We start from the raw sequence: 16,982 nt of genomic DNA on the forward strand, positions 1-16,982 counted from the left end.
CCACGAGGTCCTGCCCCCAACATATGGAAATTACAATTTGGATTACAATTCAAGATGACATTTGGGTGGGGACACAGAGCCAGACCATATCAGTGTCCATAATATTTTTTTTACCCATGAATATAGAAAAAGTATGGATTTTTCTAAATTAATGTTTTGTTCTCGATTTCATACTTAATTTTATTATAGTCAGAATATATGTTGTATCGCACCACTTTCTATGGTAATGGAAATGTTTTGTGTCTGCACTGTCCAATATGGTAGCCATTAGTCATATGTGGCTATTGAGCACTTGAAATGTGGCTAGTGAGAATGAGGACCAAATACTTAATTTTTGATTGATTTAAATAGTCACATATGGTTACTGGCTACAATACTGAGCAGTTCATGTTCATAGAACACCCATGCTTTGAACTTGGTTGAAATTCGATTTATGTACTAATGCATTTTTAATTTTTATAAATATCTCATGTACATTTGAAAAGCATTTCATATTTCCTGATTTTTGATGCGGTATGCAATATATGTCCATTAGCTCAAACCTACTAAAAGTATTGTTCATATCTTCTATACTCTGATTTTGGACTGCTTTATCTACCAAATACTGATATCTGATAGATACTTTAAAGTTCTCAGATATGTTTTTTAAAAAAACATGAAGTGGATTTGTCAGTTTCCCCTTCTGTTCTGTTATTTTGCTCATAGACCTTTGAGCTATGTTAAGTGTACACAAATGTGGAATTGTTACATCTTCCTAATAAGTTTAACCTTTTATTTTTATGCCACAAACCTCTTTATCTCTCATGACACTTTTTGCCCTGAAGTCTATTTTATCTGATATTAATGTAGATGCTTTATGTTTCTTTTGCTGGTTTAGTTTCTGGTACTACTGAGCTGGGGTAGCTGGGGAAGGAGACTGACTGATATCCGTAAAATGAGTCACCTTGTGTACCTAATTACCTAGAGGCTCCTCAGCAGTAAATGCCCTTTGGAGGACATTCACCTGGGACTGAATATCCTTATACTCCGTGCCTGTTCCAAAGCTCTATCACATATTTCTTCCAAGTGCCTGATTATCTGGTGGAAGTGTTAGCTACTGTCCACAAATTGGTGTAGTTCTGTGCCTTTGCCATGTGCTGCAAGTCTCATGGCTGCTGTCAGTTCACTTATCTATTCTTTCTGTTAGAAGGCAATAATGGCTTTTCCTTCACCCTGTCTTCCAAAAGTCATGAATGCTTTTCACTGGCAAAATCTAAACAAGAGCTCTCCCAAGAAAGGATTGCAAGAATTGTAGTGCTGTAGTTTCAGTCTCTGCAGTATATTTCCAATCTCTGCAATATAGAGAACAGCTTAGAATGATTGAGCATGACACAGACAAAATTCAGCACAAAGAGTAATCATCCATTTTCAATATAGCTGACTCAAAGATGATTAAAGGACCAGGTAATTCTTTAGAAAACAACTGTGTCTAAAACTGACTTTTTTCAGTGACTACAAAGGCATATGTATTTGTTTTTCTTAGCGGGAATTGTGCCTTCCATCTGTTCTTCTTAAAACATGTGAACATATTTTCTTATGATTAGGTTTTTTTCTATACCATGATTTCGAATGGCTCCATATCTTGTATAATAGAGCTGTGAAATAATTTATTTACAGTATCCTACAGTTAGACATTTAGATTGTTTCCAATTTGTCACTATGTAAATAATGTTGTCATGAACCTCTATGTAAATAAATACGCATGGAATTGTTTTATTAAAAGGTATGTGTATTTTTAAATGTTTTTCATTGTTTTCAATACTGAGTGTGTGTATATATATGTATATATATGTGTATATATGTATATATATGTGTATACATATGTATATATGTGTGTATATATGTATATATGTGTATATATACATATATATATAAGCTTTTACTAGTTATGATAGCCAAAAAGACTATCTCTTTTTTCCCCTGTCTCTGGTCCTTGATTTAGGAAGGCTATCTATTTTAATTAGTTTGTCTTTAATTACTGGAAAGACTTAGCTTTCCCCCCATGTCTATTAGCCATTTATATTTCTATTTTTATTAGTGACTTACTTTTCTACACACACACATACACACACACACACAGTGCCCTCATCATCATGTCATTGTTCTTCTAGAGACATCCATTGAATGGTTTATGGAATTCTTTTGTGTCCAATATAAATAAATAGGTTGTTATATAAATGACTGACTTAACTTCTTCCAGGGCCTTCATGTTGCAGGATCTGCATTAATCCTTTTAACCCTCTTCTTCAAGGCTATCATTAACAGCAGAGCTATCTGAGAGTCTGTACGGAAGTGTTTTGAGATCTATTACATATAATCCCATATCTCTACTGTTGCTCTAACATTCTTAAGATTCACATTTATGAGTTAGTATTTTGTTTTTGTTTCCTTATCTCTGTTTGTCTCTGTATAAACTCTTTTGCTGTTACTTTGGAAGTCATTCTCAGTTTTTCATTCACACAATGTTTTTTATGTCATTCTTTTTAAGTTCTACTGCTAGGAAGAGACATAAATAGTTTAAGAAAAACTAACAGTTCTTTTTAATTTTAGTTGCCAAGAGATAGTTTCCTTGGTGGTATGTTTTTTTCTCTATGATGGCTGCAATATACCCAGAGTTTGTCATCTTACTTAGTTTATGCTGGAAAAATAGATATTTTTTTACAAAGTTTACAATTAAGAAAATTAGAAATACACTTCCACAACATTTCTAGTATATGAATATGATTATTCTCCACATTTGACGTTTTTGAAGATTCCCCTTCTACATGGCTAAATTCAGTAGCTGAGTGCCAGCTTCCAGTAACTCAGAACACCACATAGAATGAAAAAGTTCCCTAAGTCCCTATAGTGATTGAATATAAGACCAAGTGTATAAAAAGGTGAAATGATATACAGACTATCCTCAACTTATGATGGTCTGACCTATGGGTTTTCAATTTTACAATGGTTTGAAAGCAATACCTATTCAGTAGAAATCATACTTCAAGTACCCATATAACCATTCTTTTTTCACTTTCAATACAGTATTCAATAAATTACATAAGATAGTCAACACTTTGTTATAAAATAGGCTTTGTGTTAGATTATCTCACCCAGTTGTAGGCTAACGTATTTTGAGGATGTTTAAGGTAGGGTAGATTAAGCTGTAATGTTCAGGAGGTTAGGTGTATCAAATGCATTTTCAACATATATTTTCAATGTACGATGGTTTTATCAGGATGTAACCCTATTGTAAGTTGAGGAGCATCTGTATAGTTGGTTCTTTCCTTCCTTGTGAGCTGTACATTTGTATTATTCATAGTAAAGTGCTAGTTTCCATCTGGTTTACTTCTGACCTGTTTCCTGCCCCCTCTCTCTTTAGGATTTGCACAGTATTCTGGGAACTGAAACTGAGTTTAATTTAGCAAAACATATTTAAGAAAAAAGAAATCTGGTGCTGAGGAAACTTGTTATGCATTCCAAAGGATTTCTGAATGAAAAAAAATTTTAGAGACAGGGTCTCATTCTGTTGCCCAGGTTGAAGTACAGTTACATGATCATAGATCACTGTAATCTGCTATTTCTGGACCCAAGTGATCCTTCTACCTCAGCCTCCTGAGTAACTAGGACTACAGGCATGTGCCTCCATGTTTGGCTAATATTTTAATATTTTTGGAGAGATGGCACCTTGCTATGTTGCCTAGGCTTGTCTCGAACTCCAGAGCTCAACCGATCCTCCTGCCTCACCTTCCCAAAGTGCTGGGATTACAGATATGAGCCACCATGCCCAGCCTATTTTAGATTAGCAAGGATAATATTTATTGTGTAGATAATATATAGTTACAAATAATGAGTCGAGTACATAATATTTGTTCTTAGTAATACCCTGAAGTCCAATATTTTTCAGTTATTTGTATTAAATTTATGTAAATATTTATTGAGCACCTACTGTGTGTAAACTTCTGTTATAAGTTTTTGTTTGTTTGTTTTTGTTTTTGAGACGGAGTCTTGCTCTGTCGCCCAGGCTGGAATGCAGTGGCGCAATCTCAGCTCTCTGCAACCTCCACCTCCCGGGTTCAAGCGATTCTCCTGCCTTAGCCTGCTGAGTGGCTGGGACTACAAGCGTGTGCCACCATGCCCAGCTAATTTTTTGTATTTTTAGTAGAGACAGGGTTTCACCGTGTTAGCCAGGATGATCTCGATCTCCTGACTTTGTGATCTGCCCCACCTTGGCCTCCCAAAGTGCTGGGGTTACAGGCCTGAGCCACTGTGCCCAGGCTATACATTTTTAAGAAATACAAAGATGAATAAGACAGTCTCTGCTCTCTAAATATTTTTAGTCTAGTTTTTCGGTTTTGTTATTTTACAGAAACTGAAGTTTTTCTAAATAGTTTTTTAACAGCTTTATTGAAATATAATTTATATTCCACATAATTCACCCACTTAAAGTTTAGAATTCACTGGTTTTAGTATATTCAGAGTATATTTAGTATATGTAATTCTGAAATTATTATACTTTCAGAACATTTTCATTAGCTCCCAGAAGAAACCTTATATCTGTTAGCCATCACCTTCCATACCCTTCCTACTCCCCAGCTCTGGGTAACCACCAATCTACTTTCTGTTTCTATAAATTTGCCTAATTCTATACATTTCTATGTAAATGGAATTATACAATATGTGGTCCTTGGTACTGGCTTCTTAACATAGTGTTTTCAGGATTCATCCTATTATAGCATGTATTGGTACTGCATTTCTTTTTATTGCTGAATAATATTTCATTGTATGGATATACCACATTTTATCTGTCCATTTATTAGTTGATAGACATTTAGATTGTAGCTTTTCTAAACACTTTTATATGTAAATGTTGATTACCATAATTATATGTATGGGCTGATGTTAATGATAGGTTTCTTTCTTAACTTTAAGTGACATACAAACTAATGGCTATATATTTATAAATATTCCACAAATTCATTCTATTCTCTTATTTATTCCCTCATTTAATAACAAATGATTTCTGTATTTTTAAAAGTCTCTATACCAAGAAGGAATATTTAATATGGTATTTTGCTTACATAGACAGAATGAGACTTCTTTGTATAAAGCATCTCAGTATTTGATACTGAGTGATAAACAAATATCACAACTCAGGTATTTGTTTTATTTTGTAGCCTACGTAAGTCATGGTTAATAGACAATCTCCCTCCTCTTCATTAATTCCATGTGTAACTCTTCAAGAGCCTTGAACATATAAATGTAAAGTTCAGAGTTATCTACCTAACCCACACCTAGTATACAAAGGCAGACAAGGAAAGGATAATCAGATACCAACATCCACTGAAGTGTTTTCCATTACTCTCACCCATAATATCCACTCTGTTCCAAATCCTTTCATATTTGTGCTCTGTCTTACTCTTCCTGACCTGGCCCCTCATAACCTTTTCAACCTGCTCCATGCATATTGTACTACTTGCTATTCTTAAACATGCCAAACACACTCTCCCACACACTTTTTTTTCAGAATTATACCATATTGTACACACTGTATTATATTGAGTTATTTCTTATGATATATATTGGGCAATTTTTCCAAATGAACTTCCTCATTCTTTACAATTATGTTTCACAAGAGGATGACCCATAATTTATTAATCAGTCCCTCATTGATGGACATTTACATTGTTTCTGGTGTTTTGCATATGTATGAGTATATCTGCAAATGAATTCTTTGAAATAGCATTGCTGGGTCAGGAATACATATATATGTGTTTTTCATAGTTATTTGCCAAATTGCAGCCCAAAGATGCTGTATCATTTTAATTCCCACCTGTGGTATCTGTGAGTACAAGTTTACATCTGAACTAATGAAAAGAATTATTACACTTTTGATCTTTGTAAATCCAATATGTGAAAAAGTTATCAATATATTTTTTCATTTTTATTTGCATGATGGTGAATATCTTTTTATATGTATGGAGTCATTTAATATTGTGGGTTTTGTCAGTTGCTTATTTGTGTCTTTTGTCCACTTCTCCTCCACCAGGCGTAGGTCTGTGATTTATTTGGAACTGGTTTTTGTGTATGGTGAGAGCTAAGGGTGATGGCTCATTTTCCCCACACATGAATATTCAATTGATTTAGCATCATTTATTGAAAAGATCTCCTTTTCTCATTTATTGCAGTGGCACCTTTGTTGTAAATCAGATGATTGTATATGTGTGGGTCTGTAGTCTTTTCTGTTGGTCTGTTTGTTTATACTTGTGATAATTTCACTCTGTCTTCATTACTGTAGATTTTAATTATCTGTTGGTGTCTGTTAGTGTAAGTCCCCCAATTTTGTTCCTCTTCAAGGTTGTCTTTGTTATTCTTGGCTTTTTGCCTTTCCATACAAGCTTATTAATTTGCATAATAAAGATTTATGCAACAGAGAAATAAGCTTGTTAATTTGTACAAGAAAGATTGCTGAAAATTTGATTTGGGTTATAATCAATCTATTGATCAATGGGAAGCATCGACACATTCACAATATAGAGCTTTCTAATCTGAGAACATGTATATCCCTCTTTCAGTAATGTTTTATATTTTTCTGCAGAGGTCTTAAATGTCTTTCATTAGATTTCAGTGGTATGTTGGAGCCAGCTCCTACTAGTTCATGAGAACTGATCGGGTACATCTCTTCCTGGCTCCACATTCAGTAAATCACATTGTGAGACTAAAGTGGGCCATGGTGGTAGTATTTATATCACAGAAATTGGCAAATGTCACAAATCAGGACTTTTCCCCACCTACCCACTGCTAAGAGCTGGTTATTAAACATTTGCCAACACATCACTTAGATTGATTACTAGATGATCAGGTTTTATAATGCTATGTAAATATTTTTTCTCACTAAAAATAATTAAGTTATAATCTACATACAGTAAAATTAACTTCTTTAATCTACTGCTCTGTGACTTGTGAGAAATTTATATAATCACGTTATGACTACCACAATCAATATTTAGAACTGTTCCATTACCCCAGATAATTTTCTCTATGTCTTTAGAGTCAGCTCTAAAGTTGAATGTATCACGGTTATTTATCCATTCCCTAGTTAAAGGAAATTTGGGTTGTTCACAGTTTTTAGCAAATAAGAATAAAACTGCTATAAACATATTTGGGCAGGTTTGCGTCTGAACATGGGTTTTCACTGACTTTGGGAGAAAGCTTTCAGTATTTTAACAGTAAATGTAACATTAGCTATATTTGTAGATACCATTTATTAGATTAAGGAATTTTTTCTTCTATTCCTACTTTGCCGTGAGGTTTTTTTGGTTTTGTTTCCTTTCTTTAATCAGGAATGACTATTACATTTTCATACCTACTTTTATGCATCTACTGAAATAATCATATGTCTGTCTCTGTTATGCAATGTGGTGAATTATGTTAATTGTCTCTGAATGTTAAATTAACCTTGAATTCCTATAATAGATACCATGTGTTTGTGATATTTAAAAAATTTATGTCTGGATTTTATTTGCTATATTTTGTTTAGAGCTTTTGAGTTTATCTTGATAACAGATACTGGCTTATGATTTTCCTTTTTATAATGTCCTTGTCAGTTATTGGTATCAGAGTTAGTCTGACATTATAAAATAAGTTGAGAATGGTCTCTTATTTTCTGTTTCTTAGAAGTTTGTGTAAGATTGCTCTTCGTTGTTTTCTAAATGTTTAGAAGAGTTCACCAGGGAAGCTGAGCCTGGAATTTCCTTTGCATGAAGGTTTTAACCTATGAATTTAATTTTTTCTAGGTATAACAGTATTCATAGTTATTTGTCTTATGTGGTTTTTTTATAAGTGATACTTTTAATTTGTTCATTTCATCACAGTTATCAAATTTATTGTCATAAAATTACTCATAATATCCCCATATTATTTTAAAAATATCTGTAGGATCTATAGTATCTTTTTTTATATCTAATATGAGTAATTTGTGGGTTTTTTCTCTTATTTTCTTTGATCAGTCTTATATTATTAAGTTAATCTCACTGATCTTGATTTCTAGTTCATTTATTTTTGACCATTATTTCCTATCTTTTCTTGTCTTTGAATCTAATTTGATATTCTTTTTACTGTTTCTTGACATAGATATTAGCTTATGATTTTTTTCAAACATCTTTACTACTTTATGCATTTCAAAGTGTAAGTTTCCTCTAAGCAAGTTTTTTATATGTCATATTTTAAATATTTCAGTATAAATAAGATACTATGACCTAACATATTGATTCAATATTTATATGAAAAGGGTCAAAATAGCCAAGACTGATAGAAATTAGAAGATAAGAGGGCTTGTCCTATTAACATATAATGGCTTTTCATAAAGCTATTTTAATGAATATAGTGTAGTATTGGTGCTGTCAAAGACAAATTGACAAATAGATCAGAACATTCATCAGATCATTTAGTTCACAATATTTTCTAGTTTTCATTATACTTTCTTCTTTATTCCATAGGTTATTTAGATTTATTGCTTAATTTCCAAACATTTAGAGATTTTCTTAATATCTTCTTGTTACTGATTTCTGGTTTAATTCCTTTATGATGAGATAACATATTCTTTCTTATTGTAATTCTTTGAAGTTTATTGAGATCTGATTTATAAGCCAGTACCTAGGCTATTTGGTAAATGTTCCATATGAACTTAAAAAGAATGTGTGGTTCTATAATTACTAGATGTCAGATAGGTAAGGCTGGCTAATGATGCTGTTCAAATCGGCATATTTACTGATTTTTGTCTGAATTTTAAGACAGTGAAAAGAAAATTCCTAGAAAGATAGAATGAACTAGAAGTATCTCAAGAACTATCAAGCTTTATTGGTACTAATATCACAATAGCAATCATAACTATTAAAGAAATTGAAATGGCCAGGCGCAGTGGCTCATGACTGTAATCCCAGCACTTTGGGAGGCCGAGGCGGGTGGATCACTTGAGGTCAGGAGTTTGAGACCAGCCTGGCTAACATGGTGAAACCCCATCTCTACTAAAAATACAAAAAATTAGCCGGGCATGGTGGCACGTGCCTGTAGTTCCAGATACTTGGGAGGCTGAGGCAGAATTGCTTGAACCCAGGAGGCAGAGGTTGCAGTGAGCCGAGATCGCGCCACTGCACTCTAGCCTGGGTGACAGAGTGAGTCTCCATCTCAACAAAAGAAATTTAAATGACAGTTAAAAATCATCTCACAAAGAAAACACCAGGTTCACAAAGTTTTACAGGTGAGTTCTATCAAAATTTCAAAGAACCATTCACTCCAATCTTTTATTCAAACTTTTATCTTTTTTTTTTTTTTTTCCGTAAGACGGAGTCTCACTCTGTCACCCAGGCTGGAGTGCAGTGGTGTGATCTCAGCTCACTGCAACCTCTGCCTCCTGGGTTCAAGTGATTCTCCTGCCTCAGCCTCTCAAGTAGTTGGGACTACAGGCACGCACCACCATGCCCAGATAATTTTTGTGTTTTTTTTTTTTTTTTTTTTAGTAGAGACGGGGTTTCGCCATCTTGGCCAGGTTGGTCTCAAACTCTTGACCTCAAATGATCCACCCGCCTCGGCCTCCCAAAGTGCTGGGATTACAAGCGTAAGCCACCATGCCCAGCTGCTAATTCATTTTATAAAGCTTGCATAACTTATATAATAAAACCACCCAAGGACAAAATAAGAAAGGAAAGTCATAGGCAACTCATTTATGAATATACATGCACAATTCCTAAACAAAATCTTAGCAAACTGAATCCAACATTATACTATACCCTGAGACTATTAGGTTTATATAAAAAGTGCAAATATATATTATTTGCTACATTGATACGTTGGATGCGAAAAGCTATATGATCACCTCAATAGATGCAGAAGAGATTATTTGATAAAATCCATTATTTGTTTGTGATTTTTAGAAACCCTTAGTAAACTACACATAGAATTTCCTTCATCTGATATGATAAAATGTATCTACCAAACCAAGCCCAACAAAACTGTAACAAAAGTAACCCCAATAGGCAAATATTGGAGACATTCCCTTTAAAATCAGGAAGTTATGCCTACTGAAATCAAAAGTTATGCCCATTATCACCCCTTCTATTCAACATTGCATTGAATGTCTAATAAGTTAAGAAAAAGAAAAGACATACATAAAGATTGAAAAGTTGGGAACTGTCATTATTTGAAAATTGTATTTCTGTTTCTACATTTAAAAAACCCAAAAGTATCTACATAAATTTTACAGGAAATAATAAAGTTTAGTAAATGCTTCAATATGAGACCAATGCATTAAAGCTAATTATAGTTCTTTATCCAAACAACAACTAGAAAGTATAACTAAAACAACAACAAATAAACCAGTCATAGTTAGCAACAAAAACTACAGTGCACCTGGGACTAAATGTAATAAACCTCTTCCTACTCCCCCCAAATTATAAAAACATTACCAAAGGGAAGTAAAGACCAAACATAGATGGAGAGCTAGATCATGTTAATGTATTAGAAGACTTAATAGCATGAAGGTACTGATTCATTTCAAACTGATCTATAAATGTAACTTCAGTAAAGAGTTCAACTAACAGATTGATTTTAATATTTATATGGAAAGGGTTAAAATAGCCAAGACCAATAATAATTAGAAGGATAGGAGGTGCTTGCCATATTATATTCAATAACTTTTTATGAAGCTATTTTGATTAGGATAGTGTCATATTGGTGCTGGTGTAGAGAAACTGATGAATGGATCAGAATTGAGAGCTCAGAAATGAGTCAGTGTGTATGTGTGTGTGTGTGTGTGTATGTGTGTAAAACTCTTACTTATGACAAAGATCTCATGGCAGACCACTTGAGGAAAGAAGGGGCTTTGACAGAGCTCTGAAAAAATTTGTTTCTCATATTTAAAAAAGAAATGGCTTTTATCTTCCACCCTACAAATAACAACTTCTGATGGACTAGGAACTTAAGTATCAAAAGCAAACTTTAAAACTTAGAAAAGGCTGGGCACCGTGGTTCATCCCTGTAATGCCAGCACTTTGGGAGGCCAAGGCAGGTGGATCACTTGAGTCCAGGAATTTGAGACCAGCCTGAGCAACATGGTGAGACCCCATCTCTACAAAAAATACACAAATTAGTGGGACTTGGTGGTTGTGTGTGCCTGTAGTCCCATCTACTCGGGAGGTTGAGGTGGGACGATCGATTGAGCTCAGGAAGCAGAGGTTGCAGTGAGCTGAGATCACACCACTGCACTCTGCCTGGGTAACAGAGTGAGACCCTGTCTCAAAAAACAACAAACAAATAAATTTAGAAGAATATTTGTGACTATTGGCCGGGCGCGGTGGCTCACGCCTGTAATCCCAGCACTTTGGGAGGCCGAGGCGGGCAGATCACGAGGTCAGGAGATCGAGACCATCCTGGCTAACATGGTGAAACCCTGTTTCTACTAAAAATAAAAAAATAAAAAATAAAAAATGCGAGGTGGCGGGCGCCTGTAGTCCCAGCTATTCAGGAGGCTGAAGCAGGAGAATGGCGTGAACCCGGGAGGCGGAGCTTGCAGTGAGCCGAGATCGCGCCACTGCGCTCCAGCCTGGGCGGCAGAGAGAGACTCTGTCTCAAAAAAAATAAATAAATAAATAAATAAATAAAAATAAAATAAAATAAAATAAAATATATATGACTATCTTTCAGATCTTGTATGTGGAATCATTTCTTAAACATGGTATAAAAAATGTTAACCATAAAAGAAAATATTAATAAAATCTATTACATTAAAATTAAGAATGCCTTTTCATCAATTATAGCTTAAGGAAAATGAAAAGGCAAACTCTTAGAAACTAGAAGACTCTTGCTATGCCTGTAACTAACAAAGGGATAGCATTCAAAATACATAAAGAAATACAAATCAGTAAGAAAAAGACAAACTACCTAATAGAAAAACGGATAAAAGGAGATACTTATCTTATTAGCAATTAGAGAAATGTATATCAAGACCACAGTGAGATAACATTTTATACCTCTGCAATTGACAAAAACAAAGTCAGATAAAACCAAGTGTTAGAAAGGATATGGATCAATAGGATGTTAAATTGCTGGCGGAAGTGAAACATTTATATAGCCACTTAGAAAAAGACAATTTTGCTCCATGTTTTAAAGTTGAATATTTGAAAAACTTACAACCCAGAAATTCCATTTCTATGTGCATTCTCCAGTACCTTTTGCATATGTGTAGTTTGTTACAAACAATTATTTCAGTCTATAGAAAGTTATGATCTAGTTTTCTGCCCCAAAGCTGTTTCTCTATCCAAAATATTATGTCTAGCTAGGGTCTGTGATTCACATTTGTGTGCTCAGATCATAATTAAATCATAGGCAAGGAGCGTCATCAAATAAAATGTGTATTTGCTATTCTCAAAAAGGGCCTTTGTACTGAGACTGAAATTAGGTGGTAGGTAGGACTGTAATCAGACATGAATAGATAATAGTATTAATAACAGTCACCATTCATTAAGCATGTAATATTTGTCAGATTCTTCAATCTTTATTTAATGGAAATTACTTTGTTAAGTCTTCACAAAGGCTTTCTGATACGGGTACCATTATGAATCTTTTTAAAATGGAGCATAGTGAGCCATTGGGAAGCTAAATAATTTCCACAACTTTATGTTGTAAATTGTAAGGCTGGGGTTTAAACAAAGGCTCTCTGACTCCAGCACCTGTGAAATGGCAATATAGAAGCTATTATCTTTCAGATAAAAAGTGAACTTTTCTTAACTTTGCAGAGAGAACAACTCTGATTCGTGGCTATAGGCAATGGTCTGTTGTCTTTAGATGCTTTGTATGATTGTTCAGAAAGTAGTGGTGTATATTTATCTCTACTCATGCAAAACTAAAATTATATATTTTCAGTATTTCAATAGCATTATTTTATAGATGAACAGCAATAAAGTTATCAATGTGATATATATATATCAATGTGATCTGAAGACTTATTTAAAATTATGCCAAGAGATGATTGCCTTGCTTTTATCTAGTTATAAAACTTCTTATCAAATAGACATCATGAAGAATGTCTACCTAAAGATATTTTCAAAAATTTAGATAAAAGATTATTTAAGAGTCCAGTTTGTTTCAAAATTATTATCATTGTCTTAGTCACTTTGGGCTGCTGTAACAGAAAATCATAGACTGGGGTGGCTTAAACAACAAACATTTATTTCTCACAGTTCTGGCAGCTGGATGAGATGAGACTGCCAGCAGGGCTGGGTTTTTTTGTAAGGGTCTTCCTCCTGGTTCATAGACTGCTTTCTTCATGTATCCTCATAATTCAGAGAAAAGGGGCTCTGGTTCCTTAATTTTCTTATAAGGGAACTAACTCTATGATGGGAGACCCTTGTAACTTAATCTAAGCATAATCTAAGGCCTCCCAAAGGCCTCATCTCTAACATTGGGGATTAAGGTTTCTACAATAGCAATTATTGAGGGTTTCTTTGAGGCTAGGTCATATATCTGATCTGAGGAATTAATTGGTGTATGTATAGACTTTCTGTTCTTATGATACAAAGCAAACGAGCCTATATATGTGTTGTCCAAAAGTTATTTGATTGCTACCAAAGAGGCAGAATTTTTTTTTTTTATTGTAGTAGAAAGATCTGGGATGAAAGTTTTGACTCTTGCAATCTAATCCCAGTGTGGCAGTTACTGTCCATGTGAACTTGGACCTGTAATCTGTCACTTTCTAATAGTTGTGCTCTTGGGAAATTTAATTAGATTCTTAATTTTCTCATGTGTCAAAAATACAAATAATAATAAATACCGTACTGGAACATTACAAAGATTAAATAAATAACATGAGAAAGATATAGAAATCCTATATGAGGAAGTCTACCATTTCCCTCCTTCTAAATTCCATTTCCATCTCTTGGGCAAGGTCAGTCACATCTTTGGCTTTAATTTCCTCATCTATAATAATACCAATAGCATGCTTGAGAATCTGTGATTCTGAGCCCTTCTAGGTATTTCTTCCTATATATGTTCAGCTTTAAAAAGTATTGCAAGGATCCTTTATGTAAATAAGCTATTTCTAGGGGATAAAGAAAGTGTGAACTACAACCATTTTATTCCTCTGCTCCAAAAGTAGAGTGCTTTGCTTTGATTTTCTTTCTGACTCAGCAGACAGAGACATCTGCACTGACTTAGAGTTTTCTTGAAAAATTTTTTTGATTCAGCCATATGATCAGAAAGAACAAATGTAAGTCCTCCTGGGATATAGTGTGAATGACATTAAAATATGTCATTAAAACAAACATTTCTTTTCTTTCTTTCTTTTTTTCTTTTTCTTTTTTGAGACAGGGTCTCCCTCTGTTGCCCAGGCTGGAGTGCAGTGGCACAATCATATCCCACTGTAGCCTTGACCTCCTGGGCTCAAGTGATCCTCCCACCCCCGCCTCCTGAGAGCTGGGACCACAGGCACGTGCTACCACACCTGACGAATTTTAAAATTTTTTGTATAGACAGGATCTCACTATGTTGCCCAGGGTGCTCTTGACTCCTGGGCTCAAGCGATCCTCCCACCTCAGCCTCCCAAGGTGCTAGGATTACAGGCATGAGCCACTGCACCCAGCATAAAATGAGCATTTATAATTCCAGTATGCTCCTGTGTCGGATGTTTGAGAGTTAAGAGGTACATATACATTTCTTGGCACTTTGAGATGATTAGCTGAACCAGTCACTGCTCTGTTCAACAGGTGGATTTTCGGAAAAGACATATGAATGGAGCTCAGAAGAGGAGGAGCCAGTGAAAAAGGCAGGACCAGTCCAAGTCCTCATTGTCAAAGATGACCATTCCTTTGAGTTAGATGAAACTGCATTAAATCGGATCCTTCTCTCAGAGGCTGTCAGAGACAAGGAGGTTGTTGCTGTATCTGTTGCTGGAGCATTTAGAAAAGGAAAATCATTCCTGATGGACTTCATGTTGAGATACATGTACAACCAGGTATGCAGGAAGTACTTTAAAAAGTTTTCTTTCTTCTGTGCTTCTGTCACTTCATGTTTTTATTTCATGGTGTTCAAAATTTTCATTTCTATTATTATGTACCCTATATATGAACCAGCTAAAGAAATGCTGTGGTGTAACCATTCCAACCTCAGTGCTTTGGGGACCAAACTACACAGACCAATTTTCTCTGAAGCTGCTTTGCTGCATTTCCCTTAGAATATAACTTATATTTTTATTCTTTTAAAAATAGGCACAGAATATTCTGATTATAGACTTAAATGTTATAGTGTTTAAAATGTCACATAATTTTTGTATTGTAATCACTTTTTCCCAACATTTAGTATGAAATATTTCAAGCATATAGCAAAGTTAAAAAAAATTTTATACTAAACATCTTGGTATCCACCACCCAGATTCTACCATTAACATTAGTATTCCTGCTTTATCACTTATGACTCCATCTATTCATCCCTCTTTCCAGCCATCACTCCAAGTTATTCTTTGAAGCATTTGAAAATAAATTGCTGGCCGGGCACTGTGGCTCACGCCTGTAATCCCAGCACTTTGGGAGGCCGAGGTGGGTGGATCACGAGGTCAAGAGATCAATACCATCCTGGCCAACATGGTGAAACCCTGTCTCTACTAAAAAAAAAAAAACACAAAAATTAGCTGGGTATGTTTTCCTTGTCCTTCAAGGTTATTTTTCAGGCTTAGGATTTTTATGAATATCTCAATGTAGATCATTGACTCAGAGTGAATGTTATTATGCTAATTAATAATAATCACGATTTATTCATTGAAGTATGCATCCCAAGACATTTTTCCAGGTAATAGCTTATTGGAAAAATTTCAATTTCTACCTCAATAGTAATTATTTATTGACTACCTGCTAAATGTCCTAGATTGTGCTAGGCACTATGGTGGATACCAAAGAAAACATACCATAGATTTTGCACTTAGGCATCTCATGGTTTGGCCAAGGAGACAGAATAACAATAGGTGAAATATTTAGAGCATCATTACATGGTGATATGGTGACAGATATATTTTTTCTTTTCTTTCTTTCTTTCTTTTTTTTTTTTTTTTTTGATACAGAGTTTCACTCTTGTTACCCAGGCTGGAATGCAGTGGCGCAATCTTGGTTCACTGCAACCTCTGCCTCCCGGGTTCAAGGATTCTCCTGCCTCAGCCTCCCAAGTAGCTGGGATTACAAGCATGTGCCACCACACCTGGCTAATTTTTTGTATTTTTAGTAGAGACAGGGTTTCACTATGTTGACCAGGCTGGTCTCAAACTCCTAACCTTGTGATCCACCTGCCTCGGCCTCCCAAAGCGCTGAGATTACAGACATGAGCCACCATGCCCAGCCTGATCGACGTATTTCTAAGTGTAGTTCAGGGAAGGGCATATTGTAGGCAAAAGTAACTGGAGAAAGCTTCATAGAGATATTGGGAGTTAGAATAGATTTTGAAGATGTGTGGATCTGGACCAGAAAAGGAAGAATGGACATTCTGGACTATGAGGAATAATTATGATATATGTATTAAACAGAGTGTACACCTTCTTCCCTAGAGTGGAAATTAAGTATTGGAGATGAAGAAGAAATAAGATTGAATAGGTTATTGAGCCAGATAATAGAACAAATTCACAGAAGAACCAAAGCTCTCGATAAGGGTCTAAAATGCCTTTTAGAACAAGATAGGATATAATTAAATTTCCTATCATGTAGGAAAAATGTATTTCCTACATTTTTCTTTAAATTAGTTTATGTAGATTTTTTATCAGTCCAAGTAGTCCTCTCCCAAATTCCTCTGCATTCGTTACTGTAAGGTTTTAGATTGGACAATTATCTAATGAGATCTTCCAAAAACTAATAATTTATTCTCTGTAACAGATATCAAAATGGGGGTAACTACTATCAACCAAGGTCACCAATTACTGACTTACTAAATCTATG

At 34.7% G+C, this 16,982-nt stretch overlaps 1 protein-coding gene across 4 annotated transcripts in view; it reads left to right on the forward strand.

Moving 5' to 3' along the window:
• Positions 1-16,982, forward strand: part of ATL1 (atlastin GTPase 1) — a 100,158-nt gene that overhangs the window by 40,497 nt on the left and 42,679 nt on the right. For all 4 annotated transcript variants that reach the window (XM_034937522.2, XM_055097569.2, XM_034937523.2 and 1 more), the window contains exon 3: positions 14,775-15,022. In XM_034937522.2, the coding sequence (XP_034793413.1) occupies positions 14,775-15,022 (248 nt within the window). The remainder of the gene's footprint in view (positions 1-14,774; positions 15,023-16,982) is intronic.

This window comes from Pan paniscus, chromosome 15 (genome assembly GCF_029289425.2).
Source record: "Pan paniscus chromosome 15, NHGRI_mPanPan1-v2.0_pri, whole genome shotgun sequence".
Lineage (NCBI taxonomy): Eukaryota > Metazoa > Chordata > Mammalia > Primates > Hominidae > Pan > Pan paniscus.